Below are 16,563 nucleotides of genomic sequence, written 5' to 3'. Positions count from 1 at the left end.
GATTTTTTTTTTTTTGAAAGTTTTATTGATGGAAACATGCGGACATTATGATGTGAAATTTTTCAATTTTTCTTTTTATTTTTTTTTTGATGGATGAACCAATTCTCTCTCTTAAAGTCTTTATTTGTTATTTGGGTTCTAGAGTTGTGTTTATATATCAATTGTGATGAATTAATTCTTCACTTTTTTTTTCAGTTCTTTCTCTCAATTTTTTGGACTGAAACTTTTTCTTTCTCAATTTCTTTTTATTTTATTTATTGTATTTTTTATTATAAAATATCAATTGTGATGAATCAATTCTCCACTATTTTTTTCCATTTCTTTCTCTCAATTTTTTTTGACTGAATTTTTTTTTCTCTTTCTCAATTTCTTTTTAATTTATTATATTTTTTATTATGATATATCAATTTTGATTGACCAATTTTCCTCTCAAACTCTTATTTGTGTTTGATATGTATTACTAGCTAAAACTTTTTCTCCAATTTTCTCTCAATAAGAAGTTATATTATAAGATAAGGAAATTTTAAAATATTTTAAAATTAACAACAGAAAACATATAGGATAGCTATAAGATTATGCACGAGTAACAAATAATTTTCAATTTATTTGTTATATCAGATAAGGTTCAATTTATTTGTTTATTTTTTATACTTATTGATTAACAAATTATTTGTAGATAATAAGAAGGTTTCAACAAATATTAAAATTGAAAAAATAATAATTTAAGATACCTTGAAAAATTATGTATGAGTGTAGTTTTAAATTTGATTAAGCAAATAAAAAATAAATTTATAGATAACAAGGAGGACACCAAAAGTAATTAAAATTAAAATTTCAATTTATTTGTTATATCAGATAAGGTTCAATTTATTTGTTTATTTTTTATACTTATTGATTAACAAATTATTTGTAGATAATAAGAAGGTTTCAACAAATATTAAAATTGAAAAAATAATAATTTAAGATACCTTGAAAAATTATGTATGAATATAGTTTTAAATTTGATTCAGCAAATAAAAAATAAATTTATAGATAACAAGGAGGGCAACAAAAGTTATTAAAATTAAAAATAGATATTAATTTTTTTTTTTTTTTTTTTTGTGATCTTTCTTTCCAGTTCTCTCTCAATTTCTTTTTATTTCTTTCATTTTTCTTTTTTCATGATATATAATAAAGTTATTAAAATTAAAAATAGATATTTAATTTTTTTCATGATGTTCCTCATAATTTTATGAATTCATAATGTATATATATATATATATATATATTTTGTGGTGAAAATTAGGAAATATTGTATATTTTTAAAAGATTTGTGTATATTATATTGTTCATATTTTTGTTTGAAATATTTACCAAGTAAATGTTATATTACACATAGTCAGAAATATTTAGCTTGCATTACATTACACTTATAATTCATATGTATATTATTATTAAAAAATATAATAAAAGAATAATATCTTTTTTTGCTGAATTTGCACATGCATCGCGTGCCTCAGCCGCTAGTATACATAAATGTATAAATTAAAAAAATAAAATTTTCAAACTTTCCTCAGTTTGGAGAACCATAGCCCCCTCTATTGCGGCATGACTCTTTACCCAACAACATTAAAGTCTTTCATCTACGTACTCACATTAATCGCTACAAATTTCACCAATCACATGATGACATATCGTGTCACGCCTTCCTTAGATGGTGACACGTGTGCCTCGTACCATCACCGCCACCCCGAACTTAGCAAAACCTTTACAGCTCCGATTCAGACCACTAAACTGCGACCACTAATCGGAGCTCTAATTACGTGGCATCAAATAGGGAAGGAAAAATCAGATCTTCATATTTCAGTGTGTGTGTTTCACGCACTGTAAAAAAAAAAAAAAAAAATTCCCGCCCAAAAATCTGATAACAGAGGGAGAAGAAACTGTGTCTATTCTGAAGCGTCTTTGTCTTGCTCAAGCGTCTTCCCCCTCTCGTTCAAGCGTCCTCCGCCATCCCTCTCCTCCACCATCCGACGTATTCAAGTTAGTGCACCGTCTCCGGCGTTTCCGTCCGGCGTCTCCCTATTCGATTGTTGTCCCTCATCCAGGTAAGTTTATCTGTGGTTTTTGTCCATCTCTTCCTCTATACTTACATACATATATATAAACATATATATATATAAACATACATATACACATAAACATACATATATATATATATATATATAAAATAAGATTTTGAGAATGCCAAATATGTAATGAAATATAATTTCTGTTAATCTACTATGGAAATTGTTAATTAACAGTTTTAAGCTCTACAGTTATAATCTATTAATTAACATATTTCTGTCAAAATTAACAGTTTTAATATGTGTTCAAATTTCTGTCCAAAATCTGCTAATTAACAGATTATAACAATTTACAGTTTGGACAGTCCAAATCTGTTAAATTGTTTGGGAATCTGTATATTGTTTGGGAATGCTAATTTGTTAATTAACAGTCCAAAATCTGTATATTGTTAATTAACAGATAATATGACAATCCAAATCTGTTAAATTGTTATAAATTGTCAATCTAATTTTGGACAGATTTTGGGTTAATCTGGTAACTTGCATTGTTAGAAATTATTATAATCTGTTAATCTGGTAATTGTTAGAATTTCAAGCTCTTACAGATTAGAAATTGCTACAATTTGAAGCTCTGTTAATTTTTGAAAGAGTAATATGTTATAGTCTCTTGAAAGGGTAATATGTTATAATTTGTTCAAGAGCTTGCATTGTTAATCTGTGTGTATATGTGTAAGTATAACAGAGTAATAACATAATAGCTTGGTTCTATTATTCTATTAATCTATTAAATCATTTGATTTCATATGGTATTTTTGAATGAGCAGGAATGGAGAATGGTTCGAACAGTGCTGAGAATCCTTTATTAAATGAGAGTGAAGAAGTTGAGGAACCGAAGAGGGGTATGTGTTTTAGCTCAAAGCAAGAAGTGCATTCATTTTATGCCAAATATGCTAAACATGTTGGATTTTCCATAGCTTATAAAACTCAAGTTTGTGGCGATGATGGGGAATTAAGATATTTTGGGATTGAATGTTCTCGATCGGGAAAGAGAATCAAAAAATCAGAAGTAAACCCTCTAAAGCCATCTTTGTCTACAAAAATTGATTGTAAAGCAAGGGTACGGGCAACCTTACAAATGGATGGGAGATTTATGTTAACCACAGTTAACCTTGACCATAACCATGACTTGATTCCCACCGACTCACGTCATTTTGCAATGAATAAGAAGATTCTTACTCCTGTGAAGAGAAGATTAGAAATTAATGACCAAGCAGGGATTGGGGTGTCTAGAAATTATCACTCAATGGTTGTTGAAGCTGGGGGTTATGAGTCATTAACATTTGATGAGCGAGATGCACGAAATTACATTGACAGAGCTAGAAAATTAAGGCTTGGAGAAGGAGATTCCGATGCACTTCAAAAATATTTTTTGAGGATGCATGCACAAAATTCGAGTTTCTATTATATGATTGATGTTGATACTGACTTTCGCATAAGAAACTTGTTTTGGGCGGACGCAATGAGTCGAGCGGCTTACAAAGAATTTGGAGATGTTGTTTCATTTGACACAACTTACCTCACTAATAAATATGATATGCCATTTGCTCCGTTTGTAGGAGTTAACCACCATGGACAGTCGATTTTGCTTGGTTGTGGGCTGTTATCTAGTGAAGACACTGATACATTTGTTTGGCTATTCAAATCATGGTTAAATTGCATGTCAGATCATCCCCCAAAAGCTATAATAACTGATCAGTGCAAAGCTATGCAAAATGCGATAGAAATTGTCTTCCCCAATACTCGACATCGATGGTGTTTATGGCATATCATGAAGAAAATTCCGGAGAAATTGAAAGGGTATTCCCAATATGAATCCATGAAGATGGATTTGCAAAATGCAGTGTATGACACATTCACAAAAGATGAATTCGAGATGAAATGGAAAGAGATGATTGCAAAATTCAATCTTTATGAGAATTAATGGTTGGGGGTGTTATATGATGAGCGACAGCGATGGGTTCCTGTTTATGTCAAAGATATTTTTTGGGCTGGCATGTCAACGACACAACGAAGTGAGAGTATGAATGCCTTTTTTGATGGATATGTCAACCCAAAGACTACATTAAAACAATTTGTTGAACAATATGACAATGCCTTGAGAAGTAAGGTAGAGAAAGAGAAGAAAGCTGACTTCAAGTCTCGGCACAAAGTCTTTGATTGCCTAACTGTGTATGGTTTTGAGAAGCAATTTCAGGATGCCTACACCAATGCAAAATTCAAAGAAGTTCAAGTAGAGATGAAGAGATTAGTTTATTGTCAGCCGTTTCTGGTCAAAGAAGAGGGTTCAATTTGTACATATTTTGTAAAGGAAGCTATGGTACTTTTTGGGAAGATGAAGCATGTGGACTTTGTTGTCTATTATAATTCGACCGAATTTGATGTGCAATGTATGTGCCGGTTGTTTGAATTTAGGGGCATCATGTGTGCTCACTCACTCGTTGTGCTCATTGCAAGATGCATAAATGAGGTTCCACATAAATACATTCTACCACGATGGCGAAAAGATTTGGATAGAGGGTACACATGCATAAAAACCACATACACTGGCTTTGGGGATGATTTCAATGCAAAGGTGTATGAGAAGATGAATAGAAAATTGGTTGGCATTGTACAATTTGCTGGGAACTGTGAAGGGAAAATAAAACTTATCGACCGTGGGTTGGATGAAATCAAGGCAAAAGTGATGAAAGATGATGAAGGTGGTGGGAGTAATGTAGCACCTTCGACTAGTAATGTACCACCTATTACTAGTAATGTACCATCTTCCCCAATTGGCAGCATTAATAGACAGACAATCAGTCATACCAAGTTGCTTAGTCCTTTGGTTGCTCGGCGAAAAGGTCGTCCAGTTACTAAAAGAAAGGTCGCCAAAGTAGATCAAATAGTGAATCGGTTGAAGGCAAGCAAAAGAAAACATAACAAATCAAAGGTACATTGGTATTCATTACTCTCTATTCAACTCATATTTTATTGTAATCATGTCATACAATTGAAGCATTCATGAACTTTTATGAATATAGGGTACTAAGGTGCTTGGAGGTGAAGGTGAAGGTGAAGGTCAATGTCAATCTCAACCTGAACATAGTGTACGTAGAGAGCTTTATCCTTGTATGGTTGGCATGGAAAATAGTTTATGTGTGCCGGTACGTGTACATCATACGAATTTACATTCAACAATTTATGTTATTTTACAATTTATTTTAACATTTCATTTTAATTGAATAGGGACGCATGGCCAATGCTATTGGAGGCACATCTCTCACCCCGGCAAGTGTGGACATTATGAGAAGACAAAGTTTCATAAATGCCCCAACTCAGATATATGGAGTTGGCACATCGCTTACCCCGTCGGACTGTATTGGAGGCACACCGGGATTTACGAGAACTCAACAATCTATGACTGCTACGCATCAAATTTATGGAGCTGTACCATCTTCATTTGTTGACTTCAATGTACAAATGAACCACAATGACCGTGGCGGTAGTTTTCGTTAGTTGGAAACTTGTAATTGTAATGCCTTTTATGTGACTAAACTTGGATTTTATTTTGTTTTGGATAATTTATTTAATATATTTTTGGATTGTTCAGTTTCTTTATTTTTTGGTTGAGAACAAATTGATGTTGTTCCCTACTTTGTTGTTATAGTTAATGTTCCCAATTGATGTTGTTATATTTGTGCTCTATCTACTACATGTGTTCCAAATCTGTGTGAAAAAAGCTGTTACAAATCTGTTAAAAACCTGTCTTCAAATCTATCTTGAAAAACCAGTGTGGAAAAAATATGTTCTCAAAACTGTGTGAAAAACCAGTGTTCAAAAAATCTTTCTTCAAAAACCTATGTACAAAACTCTGTGTTCAAAACTATGTGAAAAAAACCTATCTTCGAATCTGCCTTGGAAAACCTGTGTGAAAACAAAAGTCTTCAACACTGAAAAACCAGTGTTGAAAAAATCTGTGTGAAACAATGTGAATCAAAACCTGTATTTGAATCTGTCTTGCAAAACCTGTGTGCAGAAATGTCTTCAAAATTGTTTGAAAAACCAGTGTTTGAAAAACCAGTGTTCAAACAATCTGTCTTCAAAACTGTGTTAAAAAACCTGTGTGCAAAAATCTGTCTTCAACAACCTGTCAATCTGTCAATGTGTCCAAATCTGTGTTGAAAATGTGTTGAACCTATGTCCATATGTGTCCAAATCTGTCAACAATGTGATTCAATTGTGTTCACAATCTGTCAATTATCTGTGTTAACAATGAAGACAAAGCTGTGAAGCACCTGTGTTAAAATACACAACAATGTATGTTCAAATACACAACAATGTATGCAAAAATCTGTGAAGCACCAGACAAACAGAATCTATGTTCTAAATCAGTCCAAAATGTGCCCAAAAGCAGCCTAAAATCAGTCCAAAATCATTCCAAAATCTGTCCAAAATCCGCCTAAAATCTGTCCAAAATCAACCCAAAATCAGCCTACAATCAGTCCAAAATCATCCCAAAATCTGTCCAAAATCAGCCTACAATCAACCCAAAATCAGTCCAAAATATGTCGAAAATCAGCCCAAAATCAGTCCGAAATCAGACCAAAATCTGTCCGAAATCAGCCTAAAATCTGTCCAAAATCTGTTCAAAATATGTTCATAATATGTGTTCAAGCAGACAAACAAATAACTTTCAAAGTTCCAAGCAGATAACAAACAATCCACATGATTACATATTCATACTTCTTAATCCATAATTGTAATATATCATAAAGCTTCATACATATCATCTTTATAATTAATACAACACCAATTACATGTTCTAACTTGAATACAAATTATTACATCTTCATTATTAATATAACATCAATTACAAGCAAGATGAAGATCCCATTAATACAACACGAATTTCTATTTATGCCCCTTTGTAATTTTTGCATCTGCGCGTTCTGAAATTGATGTTGTTCGCTTTGAAATCGAAGATGTTCGCCTACGCTTTGAAGTTGTTCGGTGACAGTTGGTGTATTGTCCATTCGCACTTGCCCTTCCTCCCTACGTTGTGAATTAACACTTGAAGTTGACATCTGCAAAAATATGAAGCGAAATATGAAGTTGACATGATCACCTATAAATCTACATTTTGAAACCAAAACCCACCGTAATACCTAATATAGGCAGCATAGCCCAAGTTCCCTAAAGCAGTCCTACATTGATGTAACACCAAGCTTGAACTTGCAAAAAAATATAGCAAGTCAAGCTTGGATATGGTTAGGTTAAACCTACTTCAGCATGAAAAAACTTACTCAGTCTATAAGTTACACTGTTCTGAACATACAAAATACTGTTTTGTCCATCAAAAGTCATTTCATCACAAATGTCAAAAGTGTTTATGTTAAATAATGAATAAATCAGTCATCAAAGATACATAAATCCCTATTATTTTGTTTAATAAGTAATAATTCCACAAGCTTTGTTTTTTATTAGAACAGTTATCAAATGTTTGGACTGGAAATTCTAATAAATCAATACAAATGGAAGCATGTAATAGAAACATTTGAAAGATGAGAGGGGCAACTGACTTTTTCAAGGAGATATGCTCTTTGCATCTGAAATGAATTTTAGGGCACATATTAGACACATTGAAGATTGAACATATTACAGAAAAGCTTATTCATTTATTTATTTTTAATTTTCACTTTGTAGTTTCTGAATATTATTCCATTTTATCCAGAATTGTTTCTCTACTTTACTTTGTATACGACAAACTGAATGGTTTTGGAGACCTGAAACATCCTTTTGAGGTAATTTTAGTTGTGTTCCCTTGTTGGTTCGTAAAGGTTTGATTGTATATATTATTTCACATTTAGTGAACCAAATTGAGAACCTTTGATCGGTCCCTCACTGCACTCTCTAGCTGCACTCCATACTGAGAACCTTTGATCTCCTTGATCACCACAACTCTCAAGAAATTCTCAACTGGTGTTGCAAATTTGAATTAAAAAGAGTTCAACTTCAACCACATGGCCAAGAACCAATTTCGTAAAAACTGAGACCTTAAGGTAGCATTAACTCAAAAGCAACTATCAGAAAAGGTAAGAAGTACAGACACTTTTTAAAAAGTGGTATGTCGGTGTCGTGTTTGTGTTGGATAAAGACTCTCATCAGCTACTTCCAGACATGTATTGGTCGGGCACTTGTCTAAATGCGTCCAATTATTGTTAAAAATTATTTACAAGACACTCTTCAAACACATGGGGAAACATACAAATTCATCGATTGACACAAATGAAACTAATGGCCTTTTAACTTTCTTAGGAGCTAAAACAGCTAATGAGTTTGGGAAGTTGCTAAACAAGTTTTTTTTGTGTGAAAAAGTCATGTAATATCTGCATTTTTAAGTTGATGACAAACAATTTAGCAACTTTTTGATTTTTTTAAAGCCAAAAGTTGACTTTTTTAGCTTGTCCTCAAACACCTAATATTCTAAAGTTTGAAATAGTTATTTTAGGATACAAAGATAAAAGAAAATTAATACAGACTTATAGAAAATAATTTTAGATTTCACTTTATTATTATTATTTTATTTGTGAATGATATATTCATATATGACATAATGACATATCATAATTATATAAAACCATATATTTTTGCATATCCATGTTTTTAGCAAGAAAGTGTTAGCAATGTTGAATTTACCATCATGACATCAAATTTTCTGACCAATTTAATGAATCTGGAAGCTTAAGACTAATCATATTCTCATAACAATCTTATAAAGTATAATAGAAATTCTTAACAATAACTAAGATTTATGAATATAATGTTACTTTTTAAATAGTAGAACTGAAAATCATACCAGAAATGAGGGCCTCAAAGAAGTCATCATCTTCAGTTAGGTCCTTTCCTGTTTTGCCCTTCCACTGCTGCAAATGTCCCACAATTTCAGAGTCCAAGTAAACTCCAATAGCTGTGAACTTAATTTGGAGAAAGTGAATCTCAATGTCCGTAATTCCTGTTATACATCCAAAAAAATTGAGTCAGAAAAATACACATTCAAATTTATTTCAAGTTACACACTATCAGCAATCTTTAAATCATTATCTATTAATTTCTCTTCTGATATATTTGGATGGTTGAATTTAGAAGACAAATGAAAATCTCATTACTATGAATTCAACTCAGTCTGTGTTTTACAAATTAGGGCATATATATATATATATATATAGATGAAATCAAAGTGAAATCAAAGTCAAAGTCACAATCTGTCTTCAACAATTTAAGGCATATATATATATATATATATATAGAGAGAGAGAGAGAGAGAGAGAGAGAGAGAGAGAGAGAAATTATTTCACTGACTTGTGCACACAGATCTGTCGAGAGAAGCGAGTCCGGTGCGAAGACGGAGAGAGACTCGGTCGTCGTTGGTCGTCAGAAGCTGCGCTCGTCGGGTCGCCGGGGTTGTAGAAGTTGCGTCGTCGCCGGGGTTGGAGAGCCGCACTCGTCCGATCGGGTTGCAGGAGGTCGCCAAGGAGAGGCATAACATAGAAGAGAAGGAAGAATAGAGTGAGTCTGCAAATGTATTGTGTGTTCAAAATGAATTTGAAATTTGAAATAATAAGGAGGGGAAATGGGCGAGTTTGTATCCGTTTTCCACGTAAGCCAGCCACGTCATTAGTGCTAATTTAGTGGTGAAGGTTTAGAGGTGAAGGTTTAGAGGTCGGGAGCATTTTTCAAACCTTTATTGGTGATGTCGTGTAAATGTAGGTTTGATTGCCCAATTAGCCAAAAATAAAGAAAAAAAATATCATCTGTACTTCTTCTGCCATTAGACTGTGACACGCCATGTGTCCTTATAGATTTGGCCGAATAGTATTGAGAGGGACTTGGGTGACTGTTGTTCTCCTTGCACAATAATTATTACAACAATAATTCATCTCATTAGAAATATCACCACTAATAGTACTAATATATTAAAAAAGTAAAAAAAAAAAAATACAACTCTAAGACCAAAACATCACATCAGTAATGGTGGAACCCACTGCCACCTAATTAGTGGGATTAGTGCTCCCAAGCATTTTTCTAATTATTATTGTGTAGTTAAATTAATTTATTTTCACTCATTTAAATGGTTTGAATTATTCATATTTTTAAAGTATATTTAATAAAATATACTTATAAAAAAAATTAAATTAATTAAATATCGTTAACGTTTTCATCTACTCACGTTAGTATTCATTTTAATTCTTTAAATTATTATTACTATTTATTTTTTTAGATACAAATATAAATGAATGAAAAAATTAATAATATTTAATTAATTTATTTTTTATAAATATATTTTACTCGATATACTATCAAAAGAGAGCAGTCACCAAAATGAACCCAAAATAGATCCATTTATCTGCATAATCGTGATTGCTGTGCAAGGGAACACATCAATCACCCCAAATTCAATTGTGAGAGCCTCCCGGAATTTCAAAAGGTAATTTTTTATATTTGAATATTATTTATTAATTTTTACATTGTAATTTTTTTTATTTAATATTCATTTTCCGTATATATCTATTTTAGTAATTATGATGTTTCTATTTTGTTGGGTTTTTGGATAAGAAGTTTTATTTTGTTTTATTCAATCTTTAATATTGAGGTCTACATGGATGAGGATAGTTCTTATTTGTTACACTTTTCGACAAAGAAAATATTATGGTCTCGTTTGGGAAGTGGTTATTTTAGTAAGTTATTTGGCTATTTGACTATTTTAGTGGCTATTTTAGTTTTTGTGTTTGAGAAGATAAGATATTTTTTAGTTGAGTTATTGTATTGAAAAGTATGTTGAAATGATGTTTAAATTTAAAATGACAAATTTATCCCTAAAAATATATTTTTTTAAATTGATATGAAGGGGTAAAATGGTAATTTATTTATTGATGGGACAAGGGTTGTAGCTGACAGTGTAGGCACAGCCTACATTGCCGGCTGTGCAGAATTTTTTTTTTTTTTTTGAAAAAGGTTGTAACAGTGTTACTTTTAGGCTAATTTGTCAAAATAGGCTATAATAGCCTTATTTGGTGCTTCCCAAACAGCGCCTATATATAACTTTGTTTCTTACTGAGTTTTTTTTAGATCAATGTGTTTTTATTATTTTGGATCGTATTGCCTTATGTTTAAAAATGAGAAAAAAAAAAAAAAAAACTGAGACCATGTGTAACATTGCCTCTGGAACAAAGAAATATGTTTTTTTGATAGGCACTTGAATATGGAGGAGCTTTTTTTTTTTTTCATTTTTTGTTGAGCGTTTGAATGGGATTTTTTTTTTTGGGGGACAAAAATTAAGGGTGTAAACGGTTTAGTTCAGTCGGATTAAGAACAAATTTAGCATCAAATCAAAAATTTCAATTTTGTTAGTTGAGAAATCAAAATATATCGCATGATACGATTTTATTAGTTTTGTCGATTTTGTTGAGGAAAAAAATTCTCATGAGATTTTAAAGTATATTATAAAAATTTATAAAATTTTACATTCAATATAAATAATGAAAAATGGTGAAAATTATTCTATAAATATCTTCCTCTCTAATATGTTCTAATGTTCAAAAAAATTAAAATATATATTATTTCAGTCAATTTAGTTTTTATTAATATAATTTTAAAAAAAATCAAAACCGACTATACATAATAAAAAACATATCAAAAATCAAAAATCAAAATTAAAATAAATTGAGCCATCAATCTGGATTTTTCTTAACCTTTGTTTGGCATACGTTAAAATGAGATTTTTTTGACTAAAATAATTATAAAAAGACAAAATATTACGTTTAAATCATAATTATTTTAGTTTTTTCTATCACAAAAATCAAAAAAATTATCTCAAATGACATTTTTTAACCCCAAATTAAAATAATTAAAAAACTAAAAAATTAAAAAATCAATTCACATCCCAAACATTGATGAGCTCATGATGTCATCATAGAGTCTAGAAAAGGAGGAATGATTTCATCAGTTGGATTTACCGGCTAGGCCGGTGTTCGGTGATTTAATGGTCAAAACTGTTGTTGCGTTGGAGGCACATTCATTCATTCTTTCGTTGTTATCAACAATGTTTTTTGTTTGTATTCAAAAAAGAGTAAAAAAAACACTTGTGATCTTTGAGGACTTGTACACTTAGGCTTTTTGGTTTATTTTTCAGAAAAAATTTTTAGGAAAAATTTTCTATAAATAATTTTTTAAAAGTAATTAAATTAAACAATTTTTTTTAAAAAAAATCTCAAAATTTTGTTTAGTTACATATTTTCTAAAATCACTCTCTCTCTCATACACATCAAATCAATCACTTTTTTTTTTAAAACTCTTTCTCCAAAATAATTTTCCAAAATTATTTAAAAAAAAAAGGTAAATCAAACAAATTTTCATACTTTTTATTTTAAAAATTACTCTACAAATACAAACCAAATATACCCTTAATTTTTATGACGTAAAGTGGTGGAATTTTGGGTGAGAATAATTTAGCCAAACTTAGGGGAGAGAGAATGGGGTTTGTTTCAGAAAATTTTAAATATAAGTACCAAGATATATATCAATAGCAGTTGATATTAAAGCATAGGTTGGGAAGTTAGTGTTGGTGGGTTATGGGCTAAAATAATCATAAAAAATAAAATAGGTTATTTTATTTATAAAAAATAAAATATCAAATCCAACTCATAATCATTACATTCATCTCTTACAAAAAAAAGTCAAAAAGTCTTTCCCAAACCAAGCTAGTCAAAAAGTCAAAAAACCAATCCACTTCCCAAACGGAGGCTAAGAATATTAACAGGTACGTATTAAGAATTTTAAAATTGTTAGGGACTCTAATTTTTTATTTGAAAGTAGGATATCGGTTCAAATCAATCTAAATTGGATCAATATGAAAAAATAACAGTAACATAATATTTTTACGCAATGAGGCTTGATTTTTTGATCTATAACAATATTGGTTTATCAAAAAATTGTTATGTACAAGCTAATATGATACACCAAGGATCTTCTAGAGTATTTTTTTTCTAAAGTTTCCTAAAGTGGTGTATTGTGTGGTTGAGATTTAATACTGAAAAATTGATGTGACTTATCATTAAATCTCAACCACACAATACGAAACTTTAGAAAAAAAAAACTCTAGAGGATCCTTACTCGATATGATATGTAATGATCAATTTTTACGTATTTTCAAGCCCGTAATTTCTATAAAAAGTTCAAGAAAATTAACACTTTTTAAAAATGAAATTTAGTGATATTTTGGAAAGATGGTAAAAAATTAAGTTTTTTGATGTAAAAAAATGAAGAGGTGATGTAACCCAAAAAAATTAAAAAGCAAAAAAATTAATTTTTTACCGCGTTGCCAAAACGCCTTATTAGGAAATGGGTGGTAAAATAATTTTAAATTGGTTTTATTTTTTGTGTGGAAAAAGTTCTCAAACTTCTAAAAATAATTTTAGAACCTTTTCCTAAAAGTATTATTCAAGTTTAAAAATTATTCACTTTTCAAATATGATAATCTATTACAATATTTAAGTTATCAATCAATTATATTTTTTACACATCAGTAGGTCTAGAAAGTAGGTTTAGTTCTCAAAAATGGATGTTCTTAGAAAAATTTTTGGAGAATAACTTTTTGTATTAATTTTGTATTTTCTCCTTTTGAGAATAGAAACCAGAAAATGAAAATGATATCATGCGCTGCACTAGACGGAAATAAAATGATACAACCCATTTACTTTTTTGGTTAAAACAAACAACCCTTGAATTTTATATTATTTTTTAAATTTTAAAATCAAATATTTAGAATTTTCAATTATAAAACTGGCTAAATGCATTAGAAGTGAGTGTTATGCAATTTTATGTTGAGAGAGTTCAAATGTACAATTTTGGAATAAAAGAGATAAAGTCAATTTAAGTTAGAAAAGTTAGACTTGTAATCAAGACAACACCAAATCACCACATTCTGGTTACAATTATAAATATAATTTTCACAGAATGGATACATTATAGATAGAGGTGTAAGAAAAATTAATAAAATTAAATCGACTATTCAAGATTGATCAAAATTTTGATTTTTGATTTGTTTTCATAACATATGATTTGTTGGACTGAATTTTTTTTTACAAGGATTCAAATTGAGCGGATCAAAATATTGTATATAAATAATTTTATATTTTAATTCTTTAAAATGGAGGAGGTATGCGTATGCATACAGTACATAGAACAACTATCACTACTTTTCTTCGTTACTCTTTTTTAAGAGCATTTAAAACATTTAGGTGAATCACTTTTCTAAGTGTCATTTTGAGAACATAATAAAAAGTCACGTTTTTAGATAATATGTCTAAAAATATGGTTGTAAAAAACGTAACAAAATTTTTTTAGGAAGTGTCAAAAACGCAGTCTTAAAATTACAAATTAGGGCCTATAAAAAAAAATATATCTTTTATGTTGGGTAAGGGTATTTTGGTTATTTTAATTTGATTTGACACCATAAATAAATATTAAACTAAAAAGCAAAAGGTCAGCTTTTTACTAACTTCCCAAATCACTTTAAAAAAAGTCAAAAAACTTGATAAAAAGTCAAAAGTTAATTTTTTATCAACTTCCAAAAACAACCCTAAGGGCTATTTTGGAAAGTTGGCTTTTAGCCACTTTTTTTGGTTTGTAGCAAAAGCCAAAAGTTGGTTTTTTTGTCTTTTTTTTTTTTTATTTGGGAAGTTGGTTTTTAGCCAACGGTGAAATTACAATTTTACCCTCATGGGTCAAAATGTGTTACATAGGTAAAATTGTAAATATTTTAAATAAATAGGGGTAGTTTGGTCATTTTATTATGATTTGACATCATAAATAAACATTAATAAAAAAAATCAAAAGTCACTTTTTATCAACTTTCCAAATCATTTATCTAAAAAAAACTAAAAACTTAATTAAAAACCAAAAAATTGCATAAATCGACAAAATTGAACTATTGGATGCGGTCTGTTCTGATTTTTTAAAATTCTAAAAAGCTTCATCTAGTCTTTCCCTCAATCCCAATCTGACTGAATCAACCCGCTTACACACTCGAATACAGATATGAAATAAAAATATGGGACCTACATAAATGGGGTCTACTTGTGGGGTCTAGCCTTTTTTTTTTCTTTTTCCCCTTCTTTATCTGTACAGTTAAGCTTTGTCATAGCTGTAAATAATTAAAACCATGAGCATCAAACCACTTGCAGATCACAGGCGCATTAAGACTTCATAAATGCAATTTACATACATGAACTAATACAAATGAGTAATGCTAAAAACTCTAAATATTCTATTAAAAATTTTATCAAATATTTCATATAAGTGTGGGATCCACACAATATGGTCCCATGTGAGTCCCACACCCATGTGAGGCATTTGGTAAAATTTTTAGTAGAATTTTTAGGACCTTTAACATTTTTGAATACAAATTTACAGCTAGGCTAATAAATTTGGGATGGTGAATTTTTGGATAAATATTTGCATTTCTAAAAAAAACAAAAAACAAAAAATTGGATAAATATTTCTTGATGTAATCCCATTTCAGCAAAAGTGAGCCAATTCCCAAGTCTTTTCTTTGTTTAATTAAGACTAAGAGTCATATTAGGACCCTAAATACCCTATCAAATATTCTACTAAATCTTTCACATAGGTATGGAATCCACACATATGTAGATTTGTGTGAGTCCTGTCCCATGTGAGATGTTTGGTAGAATATTTAGTAGAAAATTTAGGATATATAGTTTTTCTCTAAGAGTAAGAGTAATGCTAGGTATTCCAAATATTTTATCAAATGTCTCACATGGATCTAGATAGTGTAAGTCCTACACCCATGTGAGACGTTTGGTAAAATATTTAAAATCCCTAACATTTTTCTTAAATTAAACTTTTCTTGAGTTATGCTTGTAACATTTTTTGTTTTCTATTATTGTTTTAAAAATTTTGAAAATTGAAATAAAAAATGACCTCAGGTATAATGACCAACCGGTACTATTGACGGGACTTATTTGCTCGTAAATCTTGAGATATTTTTTTATGCATTTGCCCCTCATTGTGATGATTAGAAAATTTTAAGACTTTTTAGATATATTTTATGTTTGTAAAATGAATATTTGATACTAGTAATAGTAATGATACTAATAAATTTATCAAAATAATAAATAATTAGAACATTTTATTTTTGTTTGTGAGCTTTGATTTATTTTTAATTTATTTATATTAGTTTGTATTGAAATATGATGTAAAATGTGTAAATAATTGAATTATATTTTTTAAAAATATTTTTATAATTATAAATTTGTCACTAAAAACTGAGTTGAATTTTTCAATAAATAAATCTCATCCACAAGACCGGTTTGTAACTGAGCCTCTCAGTAAACATTTTTGTTTTTATTTATTTTTAAAATATTTTTTGCGCACTAAACTATTTTTTGGATTTTGTAAT

At 29.8% G+C, this 16,563-nt stretch overlaps 1 protein-coding gene and 1 pseudogene across 1 annotated transcript; one reads left to right on the top strand and one right to left on the bottom strand.

The window, feature by feature from the left end:
• The first annotated feature begins 2,874 nt into the window (after nt 1–2,874).
• Nucleotides 2,875–4,029, top strand: LOC145800001 (protein FAR-RED IMPAIRED RESPONSE 1 pseudogene; annotated as a pseudogene).
• Nucleotides 4,030–6,827: 2,798 nt separating this feature from the next.
• On the bottom strand, nt 6,828–9,774 carry LOC114322963 (uncharacterized). Its single transcript, XM_082889728.1, has 3 exons — nt 9,447–9,774; nt 8,944–9,099; nt 6,828–7,171 (listed from the first exon to the last, which is right to left on the bottom strand). The coding sequence occupies exons 1-3, from the start codon at nt 9,631–9,633 to the stop codon at nt 7,152–7,154; spliced, it is 363 nt and encodes a 120-aa protein (XP_082745854.1). The 5' UTR covers nt 9,634–9,774; the 3' UTR covers nt 6,828–7,151.
• Between the last annotated feature and the right edge of the window lie 6,789 nt (nt 9,775–16,563).

Source organism: Camellia sinensis, chromosome 9, assembly GCF_055761805.1.
Source record: "Camellia sinensis isolate YWXY chromosome 9, ASM5576180v1, whole genome shotgun sequence".
Lineage (NCBI taxonomy): Eukaryota > Viridiplantae > Streptophyta > Magnoliopsida > Ericales > Theaceae > Camellia > Camellia sinensis.
The sequence above is the reverse complement of the archived record's forward strand: the minus strand, read 5'-3'. Positions and strand labels throughout refer to the sequence as shown.